This window comes from Schistocerca serialis, chromosome 2 (assembly GCF_023864345.2).
Source record: "Schistocerca serialis cubense isolate TAMUIC-IGC-003099 chromosome 2, iqSchSeri2.2, whole genome shotgun sequence".
NCBI lineage: Eukaryota > Metazoa > Arthropoda > Insecta > Orthoptera > Acrididae > Schistocerca > Schistocerca serialis.
Genome location: NC_064639.1, coordinates 551,869,662 through 551,887,034, shown reverse-complemented (window position 1 = coordinate 551,887,034; position 17,373 = coordinate 551,869,662). Strand labels below are relative to the sequence as shown.

The 17,373-nt window shown below is 36.4% G+C and overlaps 1 protein-coding gene across 2 annotated transcripts in view; it reads left to right on the top strand.

Moving 5' to 3' along the window:
• The window catches only part of LOC126457553 (developmentally-regulated GTP-binding protein 2), a 124,752-nt gene that overhangs the window by 87,303 nt on the left and 20,076 nt on the right, over positions 1-17,373 (top strand). For both annotated transcript variants that reach the window (XM_050093963.1, XM_050093964.1), the window contains exon 5: positions 13,556-13,663. In XM_050093963.1, the coding sequence (XP_049949920.1) occupies positions 13,556-13,663 (108 nt within the window). The remainder of the gene's footprint in view (positions 1-13,555; positions 13,664-17,373) is intronic.

Sequence of the window (17,373 nt, the reverse complement as noted above, 5' to 3'; positions counted from 1 at the left end):
GGCCAGAGGTGGTAGTTCTGGGTACTGATTTCCCAGTATCTGATGATGATGATGATGATGATGATGAGTCCCATACTTCTTTACAGAGCGTAGGGGAGCGACGCGGGAGACCTGCGCCGCCTTACTAGGCAAGGTCCTAGTGATGGTGGTTTGCCATTGCCTTCCTCTGACCGCAATGGGTATTCTCAGGATCTATGCACCCAAATTGCATGAAAATGTAATCACATGTCAGTTCTTGTATAATATATTTGTCCAATGAATACCTGTTTATCATCTGCATTTCTGCTTGGTGTAGCAATTTTAATGGCCAGTAGTGTAGTTCCTTGTCTGGCAATATCTTCTTTTTTTTTTGTACTTGCAAAGATTTAAAGCACCTTCAGTTATTATAAAGCAGCTGTGGACAATATGGTCACACAAACAAAGAATTTTTTTCTGAAACTTCATTCCAAAGTTTGTAGCTATTGTTTTTATAACAACACTGTAGTTCACAGTTGGAACACTGTCTAGAAATTTTTCAACCATCTCTTGGTACACCCTATATTTTACATTGTTGTTTGTGTAATGTTCATCTGTCAATTTTCACACACAAGTCATTGGGACAGCCCCTTCATTATATTTGTAACAACAAAAACTTGCTGTTTCTTGAAACCTACTCACTCAGAAGTGGTGCATTTTGAGTAACAGCTACATTTCTCTTGTTTCCTTGTTAAGATTTAATTCCTTTGGCAAAACAAAATAGAGTTTGCACAGTGTCACCTAGATAGCTTCCTAATGCACTTGCAGGTGTGACAGAATAAGTATACAGTTACTAATATAATGCGGTAGGTAAGAAAATTCCGCATGCTTATCATGTAGAAAAAATGCTCAAATATTTCAGTGCTATCATTTGTCAAAATCTCGTTTCGATAACTCGCTTGAGGGATGCTGGGAATATTTTAATCTCACATTTTACTGGTACACTCTCAAGGTCGGGCCCACACACACACACACACACACACACACACACACACACACACACACACACAGGGGCTGCAGGTATCAAAGAACCCACTGGAATTTTTTTTTGTGGCATCTCACCTTCAAAGGCATATCACCACTTGATTGTTGCAGGAGTGTTGTCAACAAACAGCTTTCCTTCCTCAGTCTTGTGGCCACTTTTGCAGTGTTCTAGTAGAGTATTATGGTGAAACGAAGCCAGGTGAAACCGAATGCTGTATGACTCTAGGGCTGAGGGCATCAAGGCCCACAAGACATCAGAATTCCAGGCATATTGCACAGTATGCAGCAAGTCTTTCGCTCTCAGCAACGTGAGGGAGATGGCCATAATCACCTACGTGGAAGGAGCTAACACTTGAAACGCATTTGCGGCAGTTAAGAAGACAGCGGACATTTGTCTTTTACATCAGTCCTCAGTAAGTGAAGTGCTATGACTCTTAAGTGATGCATAGCCTCTTAAAGGCTGCACAACATCTCGCTGACCTTAATGGGTCAACGACTGCATTGCATTTTGACCCTGCCATTTTGGTGATGTGTTAGGCAATTAAAAGGATATTCCAATAATGCTTTAAAATATAAGTGAGGAGAACAGGAACATTGAGCAAGCTGGGAAACCTTGCTAACAGAGCAGAGTGGCACTCAAAAGTGACCGACAGACTTTGGCATTATTGTCATACCCTTGTGCAGCTTGATGTAACCCATCCTTTCTAATGTCAAGTGTTGGCATTCATTATGGAAATTTGCCACTTCTTTTTCATTGAAGAGGGAGGATTGGCAAAGTATGCCTCATCGCCCTCCTTTCCGAAGTTTCTGATCTTCTTGCTTCTTTAGACTAGGGGGTTGATTTCATCAACCCCTTCTTCATCGCGCATCCTTTCTGAAACCAGACGTACCCATCTATTGACATCTATTGTTCTTCCCTTGATAGTACATTCCTGCCAACTATCCTGATTAAGGCAGGAGACCCCGAGTTTGTTTTTTCTTCTGCCTCCCAATTATTCCATTACTTCTTCCGATTTTTAGCTAATGATCGTTAAACGTAAGATGGTTGTTTAGAAAAGCCATCATTTAGGTTTTTGGCCAACTATGGAAAGTCCTTTGCTTATTAATCTTTTTAATCGATGTACTTGTTGGAGTTTATAGAAATCAGGAACTTGCACGCAACTTGTTATAGATTGTAGTTTTTCCTCTTTCCTGCGCATTTTGTAGACTGTATACTCATATTGTACAGTTTTGTGCTCTGTTTGGACCTAAGTTTGTGGCTTGTCACTGTGCCAGTACTGCCAAGCTAATGATTTTCTCACTAAATCTGGGGTTTTGAGTATCAGTGTAGTGGCTAGTGGGAACTATGGTAGATTTTAAAAATATTAGGGTGTTTTTACAGTAAAATTGCTTTTAAAACTCACTTGATCCATTCAATGTGCAGAAAGTAGCACTATTTGATCTATTAACATTTATTAGCTCTTGAATTTATAGCTCCTAAATATTTATAGTACAGGGTATTTTGTCTTTGTTCCTGTGTTGTTATGCGTTCTAGTATTAATAAATCTGCAGCTGCATGCATTGTGCGTACATATAGCGCTGATGTTAAAGTGGTGTTTTTTACATCATTGGATATTATTTTAGGAGTAAACATGGGTAAACTGAAGACATAGAATGCCTATAAATGTCTTGCTGGGTGGCTACATGATAGTAAATTTGTGGACTGGTTAGAAAGAATTTTTGGCAATGACACAAGTGCATCTTGTAAATTTTTTGTCGTAGTATTTAGTTAGAATCTTATGCCGACATATAAGCCATTGTGGCACAAAAAAACACAAGACAGCTGCAGCACCCTGACAAAAGTACCTCTGAGAACCATTAAAAAATCTTTAGAAGTGAACCAAGCTGAGTGTTCCCTTGCATTTTTTGCCATTGTGCAATCATAGCATATGGTCACTAAAGTGAATTGTACATGAGTAAATTTAGATAATGAATTTGCCAGAAAACTTCAGGTGCATAGAACAAAACATAGTGCAGTTATAAAATGAGTGCTAAGGTCCTATTTTGTGGAAAATCTGCGGCAAGATATCAGTGACAGTACGTATAACATTGTAATCAATGAATCAGCGGACATTAGCGTCACCAAATTTTTAGGAACAACAATAATATGTTACAGTGCTGCAACCAGAGCAATCATTTCAACATTTTAAAAATCAGCCGACCTCAAACATTAGCATTTTGTTTTCTTGGAGAAATATTGCAACAATTTCCGTGCATTATTTGTCAAGGAAAGATCCATTTTTTGTATTTTATGACTTTTATGTACACGGCTAGCCTGCAGTTCATACATAAAGCATGGAAAATGGTTCATTGTACTAGTTTCAGGTTATTCCTTTACTTTTTTGCTTGGAACAGTGCGCAGGAGAAACAACCACCGAACTCTTTTGTGTTCATGCTCTGATTTATTTTATAACGGTGATACCTTCTCCCTATGTAGTTGGAGGTTAACAAAATATTTTCATATTTGGAGGAGAAAATTGGTGATTGAAATTTTGTAAGTAGCTTTCATCGCAACAAGAAATGCCTTTGTTTTTAATGTTTGCACCCCAACTCCTGTATCGTTTCCATAACACTCTCTTCCCTATATCGGGATAGTACAAAACGAGCTGCCTGTCTTTGAATTTTTTTTATGTTCTGTTTGAGCCTTACCTGGTAATGATCCCATACCATGCAGCAGTACTGTAGCAGAGGGCAGACAAGTGTAGAGTAGGCCATCTCTTGAATGATTTGCTGCATCTTCTAAGCATTCTGCCCACAAAGTGCAGTCTTTGGTTCGCCTTTTCCACATATAGTCTTTCCAATTAAAGTTGTTCGTAATTGTAATTCCTAGGTATCGTAATACCTGAACATGAAAATAGAAGTACAGATTAATATTAATTATACAAGGAGGCCAATGAAACTTACATAATTCGAAAGGTACTTTCCCACAGATTTGCCCAAAAAAATCGTCTGCGTACATAGGTATATGGGAGGTAAAAGGAAGTAGACACCCACTACGTTTACATGCAACCATTTTCCAAAAGACAAAAACCGAATTTTGAAAATGGTTTTTCGCTGTTGTATTATGGTCTGAAACGCATTTGCTAGCCCAGTTAAATATGGCACCTGGAAAACCGCTGTAACATTTTCTGATTTAGTTAGCACGATCACTATTTCTCTTCAGTTAGATGAGCCGTAAACAGCTTCAGTCTAATATTTCTACTTATACTTTACTGTACAAAAAGCCACCCCGCCATATTAGCCAAAAATTTCTAGAAACAAGACGAGATCTGACAGCCCAAGTGCGTTTCAAAACTGGTTGCATTTATGTGGGAGTGAAAATCGATTGAGGAATTCGAAAACCCGCAATTAGAAGCGGATTTCCAGAATTTATTTTGAAGTTTTACATGATCATCCAGAAATGGTATTGGGAAATTGGTTTGCGAAATCCGGTTTTGAGAGCACCTTGTAAATGGGGTGATAGGCATATAATGAAAGTCGATAACAGTTTTGCTGTCTCTCACGTTGACACCATCTTCCAACATACGTACTGATGAGTTGCTCGGGTACCAATGACACATGACAGTAACATTTCAACATTTCATGAAATCGCTTTCTAGGGAGGTTCATGTTTTAATGTTGTCTAGGGCTGTTCATGTTTTAATGTTGCAGGTGGTTCACGTCACGCATAGCGGGCAGCTACAGTGCCGCAACTGCTACATCATTGATGTCAGCAGTGGAAAATGAAATTTAGTAATGAAGTCCTTAGAGGCAAAAAAGTTTATTAGCATCATTTTTTCCCTTACAGAACTAACTTCATATTCAGTTTCCGCTGTCGGTGCAAAATCTGAAATGTTTCTAATTTTTAATTTTTTCATTTTGAATAGCAAAAGCTTCCCTTATTGTATAGGAACTATATTTATTTTAGGCTATGCCGCAAAGAACAACGCTATTGGGTTGGACAGAAAGACGAAGAGCTAGAGAGAGAGTATTTTTACGTAGGCAAAGTAACAGGAATAATGTGGACGTTGATAACAATAATCATAGTGTAGCTTTGAAAGATACATTTAAATGTGCACTGAGCGCAATTCCAATTAATTCAGTTATATTTGTGGTTTACAGTCAACATTTTGTAATCCAAACCAATACATATCTCAGGTTTCTTTACACAATATAACAGCATTCACATTGTGTTGTCATGAGTTAATCTAACACAAAACTTATTTTCCAACACTCTGTATCAAGGACTCTTTTAAAAGGATCGAACAGTAAAAGAGAAATCAAAGAGTGACTTCAAGAATACTCATAGCTACAATGGAGCGTTTGCTGTGGGTCACATTGAGTGTATCACTTTAAGACATATGACTTTTTTTAATCACAGATCAGGTCCACTTACTGAATTGGTCAAATTTCGACCACAGGCAATACTAGTTTAGCTAAACTGACACCTTGAGATTCGTACGATTTATCTTCTAGCAGAAATTTGATGGATTTCTTTTAGTACCCATATGGATGACCACAATTTTCTTCATTTACGGTCAATTGCCATTTTGCACACCATACAGATATTGACATTTGTATACCACATGGTGGAAAAAGCGATGTTTCAAACCACCGAGAAAATGTTAAGTTTGCGACTAATTAAAAAAAAAAAAAATGGAATTTGGTCTTAGAATTATTTACATCATTTACAATTTGCCAATTAATTTCACTGACCACGCTAGTGACCTGTTCAGGAAAATGTTACCGGATAGCAGTATAGCGAAAAAATACAGTTCTGCAAGAACAAAAATGGTCACAATCATGGGAGAAATGGTCAAGAAAACATCCCAACAGTTGAACAATGCTGCAGATAATGGTTAGTTCCAGTGTTTGTATTTGTAATTTTATAGCCATTATATTGGTTTTTGACGTCACAGGAAAAGACTCACATCAGTTGTCTTGGGACTTTACTCAAAAGAGTCTTGATTTTTGATGAGTCGTATCTTCTAATTTCTTAAAACAACATCTCCCAATTTTTAGATTTTAAAGGTTGCAGGTATGTAGTATCACAAGGGTCATGTCATTGTCTTATCTGGATATTTTGATTGTTTTTGGGGTGCTGGTACTTCCAGATCACACTCCCTGTTATCTGGCAAGGTAACTGTGCATCATGAATACGCTCCCTTGACTCCTGGTAAGATCGCGGTGACTGGTGAATCGGGAAGCTTGCAGTTGACAGTTGGTTTGTTGACCTCCCAGGTATTGCACCCTGGCATCACATCCACCACTGCCACTAACGCTGTGCTAACAGTTGTATTGTCACCTCCACCATTGCTCCTAACACTGCATCGGCTAACAGTCATATCAAAGTACCTGATTCAGAATGACGACACAAGAGCAGATATATTATGAACTTTGCATGCTGTCGAAAATCACGTGCTCTTTTCTGCTACAGGAAAGCAGACTGCTTTGTTTCCGGTCCTGTTCCCCAATGCTAATGTAGCTAGTAAGATGCAGCCTGGGCGGACCAAGACATAATACAGATTGTTCACTGCTTAACTCCACACTTTAGGAAAAACATTTTTGAAGATCTTGAAGGGGATATTCCTGTTGTAATCTTATCTGGTGAGAGCCTTGATCAGGTGAAAGAGTTGCTGCAAGTAGATATTGCTCTCAGATTTGGACAAACAAGTTGAAATGCACTATTTTTCATCTGCATTTTTAAGCCATTTCAGCCAGTATGCTGTATGGTATTAAGACAGAAACTTCTGATCTGAACGTTATCACCCTGCTGCAAGTATCAACGGATGGGCTTAACATCAGTTGGGCAGTCTTGAACAATTTGCATCTTGATCTGAAGAGTATTCGTGGGAACAGTGCATCAGTTTTTATTGATATGGAATCTTAATACAATTCATCAGAGCTTCAAGAATGCAGCCTTAAAGACTAACTGGGGCATTTTACCTTTCTGAGATGATTTATAATGTGTTGAAGAATGTACCTTCAAGAAAATGTGATTATAAAATATTTAATAAACCTGAAAATCCACCAAAAAATTTTGTTCCTTGTAGTGGCTGGAAAATGAGGATGCAGCCACTGGGGTTTAAAAATCATCCTGTATCTAAAGACTTATGCAGACAAAGTAAAGGAGCACAAGATTAGAATAGATACTTACAGCTGGCGAACAGTGTTGAAGTACCTTGAAGAGCCTCTACTGCCAGCTAAAATATCTTTTTTTTTATTGTGGACACTTTCACTTTTGTACCCAATAATGTTTCTCAAGAAGAACTGCTGACTGGATCTATTACTTTTGTTGGTTGCAAGATTAACTTTTCATGTACTACTACAGAAGTTGTTCCTGGTAATGCATGGTTAACACTCGCTATAGTACGAGGTAGTGATAAAGCGTTACAAGGACTGGAATCGTACTATGACAGAGACATTATTTCCTATCGTACCTTTTCTATTGGTGTACAAGGTGATAGAAATTATGGTACAGCTGTTGTACATACTGATAAACCATTTTCATTATATACAAGAAACAGAAGACGTGTTAATGCTAATGAAAGAATTAATGTTTGGGCCAAGATTGATGGTGTATCAGCAAGTTATATTAAAGTGCCCCCATGCCACCTTTCCTGTACAATGCTTTGTTGTCTCTACTTGCTGATGTGATGTCCTTAGTTATTAAGGCTGCAGTATTATCTGCCACAAAACCTGTATATGATATAATACTTGATAATAAAGCTGGTCTTATTCCTGCAATAGACATGAACGTATGTCATGTTGTATGGTCTGAGCTCAGAAAATAAAAGTGCATGCCAAAGGGGCACTGATGCACTTTCAGGACTGAGTGCAGGGACTTTCTAATTAAAATGTGCTCAAACTACCTCCTTACATCACCTTTGAAGTACAGCATTTGTAGATACATAAGCTTTTGTAATCCAGTTGTGATAAATAGCAGTGCAAGAACTAGCAAGGCTAGAGTCTTTAATGCCTTGCAGAAATTCTCTTCATAGAATTAGATAGTACTGAGGACTGTGATAAAGTTGAGAAAGAGTTCATACGGCTTGTTGCTAAGGAGATATTTTTGGATCTCCGTGCAAACAACTGGAGTACTGAGACGAGAATCGATCACTTTTGAAGAGACTTACTGGATGGTGATACCACCTGTCAGTGTTTGTATAACTTTCTTTAAAAGATTCTCATTTTGAGCCATGGTCAAGCCTTTGTAGAGCAAGGTCTTTCCATTAATAAAGACTGTATATAGTCAACCAAGAAACCAAGTCATTGGAAGCCATACATAAAGTATACAATGACCTTAAATCAGCTGGTGGTATCTTCAATATTGACATTAACAAGAGAATGATTGTGAACTATTTTGGTGCTTGAGATTGGTATGGTGAGGCTTTAAAGCAGAAGCAACACGAAGAAGAAGAAGAAGAAGAAGAAGAAGAAGAAGCTGAGAGAGCTAGACAGAAAGGGTCCATTGTCCAGCATGTTAAATAATTGCTGGCCAAAGTGTCATGGATACTGGCTCAAAGAGCCACTGTACTGAATGGAATTGATGGAGAGATCGCTTCTCTCACAAACGAGTTTTGACTAGTTTTCATTGATTTGAATTGTTTGTTTGACAAAATACAGAATATTATTATTTGGCAGGGAAAAGTCACAGAACATACCCCAGTGTTGTTCTTATTTTTTAAACTTTAATGTTGTATTATACAATATATTTCTTTTGCATTTGTCTGGTGTGATGCATTATCTTGCTTGGATAGTTCATAAATCCTATATTGTAGGACAAGGGTGTTACCAAAGTATGAAACCTAATGAAAAAGATGACTGAAAAGACCTACATTTTGATGTTCAGTTTACCAGGCTCCTCAGAAAATGAATACATGTTTTATACAGTCAGTTTGTGTCCTTTTTTTCCATAATCCCTTGTAATATTTAATGCCAGAATTTTGAGCGTAGGGGAGAGCCCATAACAATCCATGCTAATTTAGGGAAATAATGGCCAGGGAGCTTATGTGCCAGATGTAAACTGCACACAAAGAAAAGAAAATTCATAAAGTAATTAGTTACAAAATGTGTGACACAAACTGTTGCCAAAAAGTATTTCAAGCCATGTATTGTAAAACATTTGTTACTTCGTTTCCATCAGTTGTGAAGGAACCTCACAACCATTCTGCGGATGAACATCTTACTTCACAGCCTTTTAAGGCACACATCATTACCCACATCTTTCAGTACCTATCTCAACTTTCCAAATTTAGTTGTTCTGTGCAAGAGTGTAGGTTTGTGTCATAAAACAACAGACACTGCTGATCAGTCAGGAGGGTGTGTGACAACTGATAATCATCTGTGTAAAGAAAGATGTATCCTAAGGAATAATTTTTTGATGTCATCTGTGCTGCGATATTTGTCCTCAGCTCATTATTTGAGAAATTTCTTATAGGGTTTGAGACAAAACTTGAAAACGAGATAGTAGTAAATCAACATTGTTATTGTACATGTGAACTTCCATTTCTAGTATTGTGTTGCAAGGATGTGTACTACAGTTATGATGTGAATTGTTAAAAATTCTTAGTTTCTTTCTTAACAACTTTTCAGGTACATTGTGTAAGATGTTGGGCAGGTAAACATTCTGTATTTGATGAAAGTTAACTTCAAGTACAAATTTTAAATTTCCTATCCCTGCACATAATAAAATATATGATAACCCATGTATACAAATGATGAAGAAATGTACTGTTATTATTTTTATTTTATTGTTATATTATTTTAGCACTTGTATATAGTTGTTCCAGTTGCTCAGTCCTCCAGCCCCAGATGGTAATTATTGGGACTGCTGATAATATCGGGACTGCAGCTATGTAAAAATACACATCTATCACTCAAGACTGAATATAATGTCTGAATCCATTGACTGCCCATTTTATACATGTAGTGTGTTTTCTCACAGCTTAAAATTTGAGTTTTACACAAAAGGACTGAAGGTGTCACCTAATTTCCTGAAAATTACTGAATTTTCACATATTGCAACATCTCATTAAAAGGCAAAACTGCTTAGTTTTCATGTAATAGTAAGATTGTGAGTGTTTTAGATATAAAAGTTGTTGTGACATACTTCAAATTTGTTACTGATTTTAATCTGGTGAACAGTTTTCTGTTCATATTGAATTCTTGCACTGTGATTCAAATAATTTGTATGATGATTTGATGCCATCACATATGTTAAAAAGGTTTGCATCCATGGAAAATATGTTTTATCTTTAAAAGCATTGATGAAAGCTATAATATGATCTTAATATAAACACCTTAAAATCAAAGTATTCAATGTGATGTATGAGATTTTGGAGTGATAAATTATAATTAAATGTTAGGTTCTGTCATAAAAGATTCTTTTAAATTATGATTTCATAATATGTCACTGCCACAATTATTAGATGAAAAACAATTTTAGCCAAGTAAAATTTTCTGTACACACTTCAATATTTTGCTTTGATGAATTTGTGTTTTTAGGGATACAGATTTATGTCAGTACTTGTTCTGCATTTGAAGAGGACTAATATGTTTGCAGCATTTTTACCTGGGTGTCTTACAATTTAATGTTCAGCTTCTGTTTATTTAAAAACTAAATAAACCAACCAAAAAAGTAAGCTAACAGAAGCAGAAGCTAAGTTCTTGAATAAAATGTTTTTGTCTCAGATTTTCCTGTTTCAGTGTCAGCAATTATAGGATTGATATTAATTCAAAGTTAGAGTTAACTCATTAATAAAAACAGAAATTCTTCATCCAAAAATTGCCTTTATTTACATGAACTTACTCTTTTGTAAAATTTTTTTGTAAAAAAAAAATAAAAAACTACATATTTGTGAGACAGTTACGGTCGAAAAATAGTCAAAATGGCTTCAAGTTCTTCTCCTTACCTATTTACTTACCCCTCAGATCACAAATCCTGTAAAGGAGGCAACTTGCTGTTTATTCTAAACTAGAGGGTTAGTAACATGTGTAGAAATACAGAACTCCTTACATTTTTTGGTCAACTTACATACTTACTTACACTTGAGATCTCAAAATTTGTCAGCGAAAAGTGCTAATACTTGTATGGAAATCAGGGAATTTGACTTGGATAAGCAACACGGATCCAGAAAGTATCTTTCTTGTGAAACACATCTTGTTCTTTATAAACATGAAGTAATGAGTTCTGTTAACAGGGGATTTCAGGGTAATTCCATATTTCTAGATTTCCAAACGACTTTTTTTCCTATCAGAAAGATTACAGCTCTTAGTAAGTGACAGGATGTTACGTTGGGGTTTCCTAATGAATTATTATACGCTCTCTGCTGTTCTTAATCTATATAAATGATTTGAGAGACAGTTTGAACAGCCCTCTGCAGTTGTTTGCAGATGATAAATCAAATCTAAAGGCTGTAAATTTAGCTAAATATCTAGGAATTACAATTATGAAAAAACTTAAACTGGAAAGAATGCGTAGAAAATGTTACAGGGAAGGCAAATCAAAGTCTGCACTGTATTGGCAGAACACTTAGAAGATGCAACAGATCTACTAAAGAAACTGCATACAATATGCTTGTCTGTCTTCTCTTGGAGCCAGCACTCCAGAACATAATTGAGGTGGGATGCTTCACAGTATGGCATACACAGTCTTGATGAAACCCTATTTCCTTCCTCCTCACATACTGGCTACTTTCTTCTGTGAACACAACATTGATTCATCACTGAAACACACCTAGAAGTAAATATTAAGCCTTTCATTGGTATCATACATTGCATTACTAAAAAAATTTAGTGATATTCATAGGCAAATTTTGCTACCCAAGTCGGCCATATCCACAAATTTTTCAAGAGCAACATTTAGGAATGATTTCATCTAGTGAAATATGTACCAATCACACATTTATTTTTTATTTTATTTTTTCATTTTTTATTTATTTATTTGTAAATACCTTTTTCCAGTCATTAACAGTCCATTGTTGCAGTGATTTTCTTCAGTTCAACCATTTGAAGGCAATTCCTGGGGTGATCTTGGTCTTAGGATGGGGTCAAAGTGCTGGCAGACCTGTGTTACACAGAACTCTCCTTCCATTTGTAGCTGACACTTGTCACTCCATAATCCTCGCAACTGCACAGAGAGTTGCATACTGGTAGCTTTGCAATTGGAAGTGACAGTATTTTTCAATTTTCGCAGAATTCTAGGGCTCAATTTTGCTTCCCTTCCGCATCTGCCTCTGCTTTGTTGTCGATCAACAAATTTTTTGAGTTTTAAATTTTTTAGTGATAATCCTGTTGAGAGATCCTAAGTCTGGAAGCAATTTGATGCTGTGTGTAGTGCCCTTCTGCCAAAAGTATCCTAACAACGGCAACTGTCCTACCCATAACCTGAAATTGCGTGACTCCAAAAGAACTGAAATAAACACTCACTTGGCCTCTGATCTTGTACTTGAAATTAATTCCAAGTAGTTTACTTAGATCATTATACACTGTTTAAACAACTGATAATCACTAATATTATCAACAATCAACACAACACTCATAAAATTCTCATTACATAATGAATGCAGGACTGCATACACACACCTGATTGTCAACTGTCAGTGTCTTGCAGTCATTGTAGCCAACCTATGCAATTCAAAATTCTCTACAAATGCCCAAACTTACGTCTAAACACTCCACATTCACGCCAAATTTTATCTGACCTGATTGTGTAAAATGCACATTAAATACAAAATTTCAAAGTAAATGTTGATGCTACAGCTTTACCATAATAATTTGGCCACCTCTGTAGATGCTTTCACTTATCATCTATTAAAGTCAGCAGATGATCCTAACAAATTACGAAAGTGATTTAAACACTTTACCTGCATGGTATGAAAAGTGCCAGTTGACCCTAAGCAATAAAAAGTATGAAGTCCTATACATTAGTACTAAATAAATTCCATTCCATGGAAAAACACACAAGCTTAAAAGTTGTCAATTCAACTAAATACCTAGGATTTACAATTACAAACAACTTAAGCTGGAAGGATTGATGGATGACACTGAAAAAGTTCAGAGAATGGCAGTTCATTTTGTATTTTCACAAAATAATAGAGAGCAATTGGGGTGGCAATCATTAAAATAGACTTTTGTTGTGGTGAACTTTTTTTCATGAAATTAAAATCACCATCTTTCACCTTCGAAAGCCAACATGTTTTGTTGACTCCCACCTACAGTGTGGTAAAACAGAAGCCTTAACTTGCACAGAAATGTATAGGGGTTCATTTTTGCCACATACTCATAGGGATTGAAAAAGCTGGAGTAGAGTATGAAAGTGGTTCTATAAACCATCTGCCAAACATGTACATGTAAATTGCAGTGTAATCAAAGATGTAGAGCTGGAAGTACATTTAATCACCCGTGGAACAAAAGTTTGCAGATCTTTCTATCACTACCTCTCCTTAAGCTTATTGTAATGATGTCTGTTCTCAACATGTCACTATGTATTTAATTTATTATATATATATATATATATATATATTCTTTTTTTCAGGTGAAGAAAGGTGGTGGCCTGTCGTTTAACTCTACTTGTCCTCTTACACGAGTGGATGAGAAACTTGTGCAGATGATTTTACACGAGTATAAGATATTCAATGCTGAAGTGAGTAAAGAAAGAAACAAGTAAACACAAAAGAAAATATTTTTGTTTGATTGGCTTGTCACTAGGCTATCAGAGCATTATGACTACCCCCATTACTATGAAAAAATCATGTACTCGAATGTAGAGGTCATATGATGTGATACAAAAGATGCTTTGCAGATACCAGGATTGCCAAGACATCATCTGGTCAACTGGGTGTACAAAAATGGAAAAAGCTGCAGGTGGCACTAACAAAAGTCTACAAAAGAGTCTTATGGAAACTGCAGCTTCATTAAATTTGTGTCAGGTTGTAACTATTAATTCATTAGTGAGAGGTGAGAGAATGGTGGTAAAACCACAAACATATGACAAGGTTCCAGATGCCCAGCTCTGATTCGAGAGCATGTAAGAAGCAAGGGTATTGGAGCCCACCATTCATTTCACATTGCTGCAAATAAATCACCAAAAAGATGATGTGTGGATCCATTTTGAACGTAAAAAAAAGAACTGTTCACTGGGATTTCAGAGGGGACAAGAACATTTTGAAACAATGGGAATGAGATTCCTGATCACATGAATCACACTTGATATTAAATTGCATCATTGGCATGACAGAATACTTTCTTTCTTGTGAGAACAACTTGTCTGTAGTTGCACTCTGGGGTAGACACAGACCAGAGGCGATTGTTTTATGCAGTGTAGGGCAGTTATATACACCTCCTTGAGATCTGTATTTGTTACAGAAGGAACTACGAAAGCTGTAGTTTTTGACTGTATCGAGGGCAATTTCTTCTCAAATCACACAGGTCAAGAGTGAATGTGTCACATCACTATTCCAAAGTTTGCTGAAAATAATACATATTGAAGTTCCTCATGATGCCTCTCCAAAACTACAATATTTTGATTTTCTGATGATTTGTTAAAATGTTACAGACCTCTCTAAATGAGAGTATTTGTGAAAATGAAAATGTCATAATGAAAGGGAACATTGAAAAATTATAATAAAGAAAGTGATAGACAACTGAATTTATTTTCAATAGGTATTTTGTTCCCAATACTATGAGACATGATGAATACATACACATGTCTGAGCAGTTTCTTTCTTTCGGTTTTTTAAAATAAACTATGAAAATTTGTAACTTTTTGTGAATTTCAAAATTATTTTTTGAAAATATGGAGTCACTGGATGTTAACTGTCTTGGGAAATGATAAAGTGGATGGACTGCTGTCAGCTATGACAGACTGCTAACTGTCAGCTATGACATTAAGGCATGAAATTCTTAATCTGTCAAAAATTGTACATAATGATGAAAGAATCTAATAGTTTTTGGTTATTTAGAAATTTTTTCCAAAACTCCCATCCTAAATGTTCTGAAAATTTCATGGTATGTTAGTCAGTCATTGCAGTTAGGGAATGTACAGTCAGAGTGGGCAATACTTGTCTGTACAAAATGTGAGAAATTTTTTAGGTGGACCTAGCTCTACTCTCAAGGTCAAAAAAATCATGGACACTTAAATATTTAAATTGATCACTGATTTTAAGCAAATGTCATGCAAAACTGGTATTTTCAAATCAAAATAATTACTTTACAACAGATAAGTGAGTGGGAAAGCAGTTTATAATTTTGTTTGAAAGCATTTCATAACAAAAATGAGACAGAATATTTATACCCATTTTTCTTTTTATGAATTATTCACAAATTATAATTGTTTTGTGTCATGATTTTACTTCTTCATGACTGTCCATGAATTAAAATTGCCTATAATGTAACAATCAACACTGCACTATTGAAAAGAGTTTATTTGTTTTTTCATCTGCTTCTCATTGAACTTGTACAGCCAACTGAATTTGCACATGGACAAGGATGTTCCAACAAGAGCAGCACTTGGGAAATGGGAACTGCACACTAATTTTTTGACACTGGCCATGCTGGCCATTTGAAAGCATTAGGACCATGAGGTGTCATAAAGGCGACTGTTAAATCTTGCAGCTCATGAGAGGCACGTATTAACTGTCCCACCCACAACTGAAATGAAGTGGCTCACTACAAGTCTTCTAATGTGTGCATTTTCACACGTAGCAACAGGCTGCATTTTGTGGAGAATAGTTCTTGCAATGTATGTGCCACACCAGGATGCAGCCCAGTTGTGACTTGATTGAATTCCCATGACCTCTCTTTTTAAACAGAATTCCCTTAATATACTTTCATTTAGGATTAAGAGTTTCATGTTTGTTATTAAAGTTGATCTGGTATGTACAAATCCAGTAGCATCTCTTATAACATCAACAGCTTCATGCTGGAAATTAAATCTTGTTACAATATGTTTACAGAGACTTCCTACCCCATCACATGCACTTTTTCCATGACCTGTTGCTGAAAATATCCATTTTCTTGTCTTATTTCATGTACTACAGTATTGACCAAGCACATAAAGCTGAAAGCAGTTTTTAAAGTGAAATTCTGTGCCATCAGTCACATACATATGTTTAGGAAATGCATGGTCTCTAAATGCTATGTCATCAATTATCATGCTGACAGCATAGCATGCATGTGTACTGTCAAGAATGAGATCATCACTGACAATAGCAAAACAGTGTGATGCTTCAATGAAGTGAGCAGTGCATATGAATATTGATACCAGTGATGTGTGCCAGTGTTAACTTTGAATTTTGTTTTGCAAAGCAACAGACCAGTTTTCAGCAAAGTAGAAATGAAGAACTAATGTGTCAGCATTCTGGGATGTGGCTGGTTTTACTTCTGCTATGGCCTGTTTCTGAATCCTCTGGATATGATGGTGATCTATTTCTTTCACGATCCAATGCCTAACCTCTGTAACAAACTTCTTAGTCTCTACTGTCTTCTTCACCATCTCTCCTCCCTCCCACAACACATAAGTTATGTCATTGCCAGTGTCCTGAAGGTGTAGTGCTGAAACAGTAATCACTTCAGCACCAGGACGCGTTGCACACTTCAGCAACCAACATTTATCTTGCGGCTCTTGACACATACTCAAAAACATCAGGTCCATCTCTGTGCACTTCTCTCCTGTGGCACTGCTTGTGGGGAGACGAACAAGTTTCAAATTCGTGCAGTAAATACATGTGCATACTTCCTTCACTTACTGGCATTTTACCCATTTTCTTTGTAAAGAGTAGAATATTAAGAGACCAATTTTTAAATTCGATTTCTCATTTTTCATTAGGAGGTATACTTCTCTTATTAATTTTGTCATATATTTTTTCACCTTTTTAACTTTTTCACCGTTTTCACTAACAGATATGACATGAGCCTGGTTAGGACTTTGCCTGCTGCAAACTTTGTCATCATTTAGGTAATATTGCAAAGCAACAGTAAGCATATCATCTTGCAACGGATGCCTACAATAAGAATCTGGGCTTGCCCAAATACCTTACTCATTCTTTATTTTACAAGCTTTTGAAATCAAATAATGTGAGGAAGTGGGTATCTATTTCTATATCTGCTGCTGAGAGCAGCTGCCTGGTACCGGTGACAGTAACTGTACCTTCTCAGTATAAGTGGCTGCGGAGATAGTAATATTTAGGTTTTGAAACCACACATCACAGTTTGTGCACATACGGCCATATTAAGTTCTGCACCAAGTGCATCTACATTGTACATTCCACAAAGTTTTGAAGATGTTAATAATAATAATGAGCGTATGGCATTGTTGGCCGGGAGACCCCTCGTGGGGCGGTTCGGCCGCAGCTT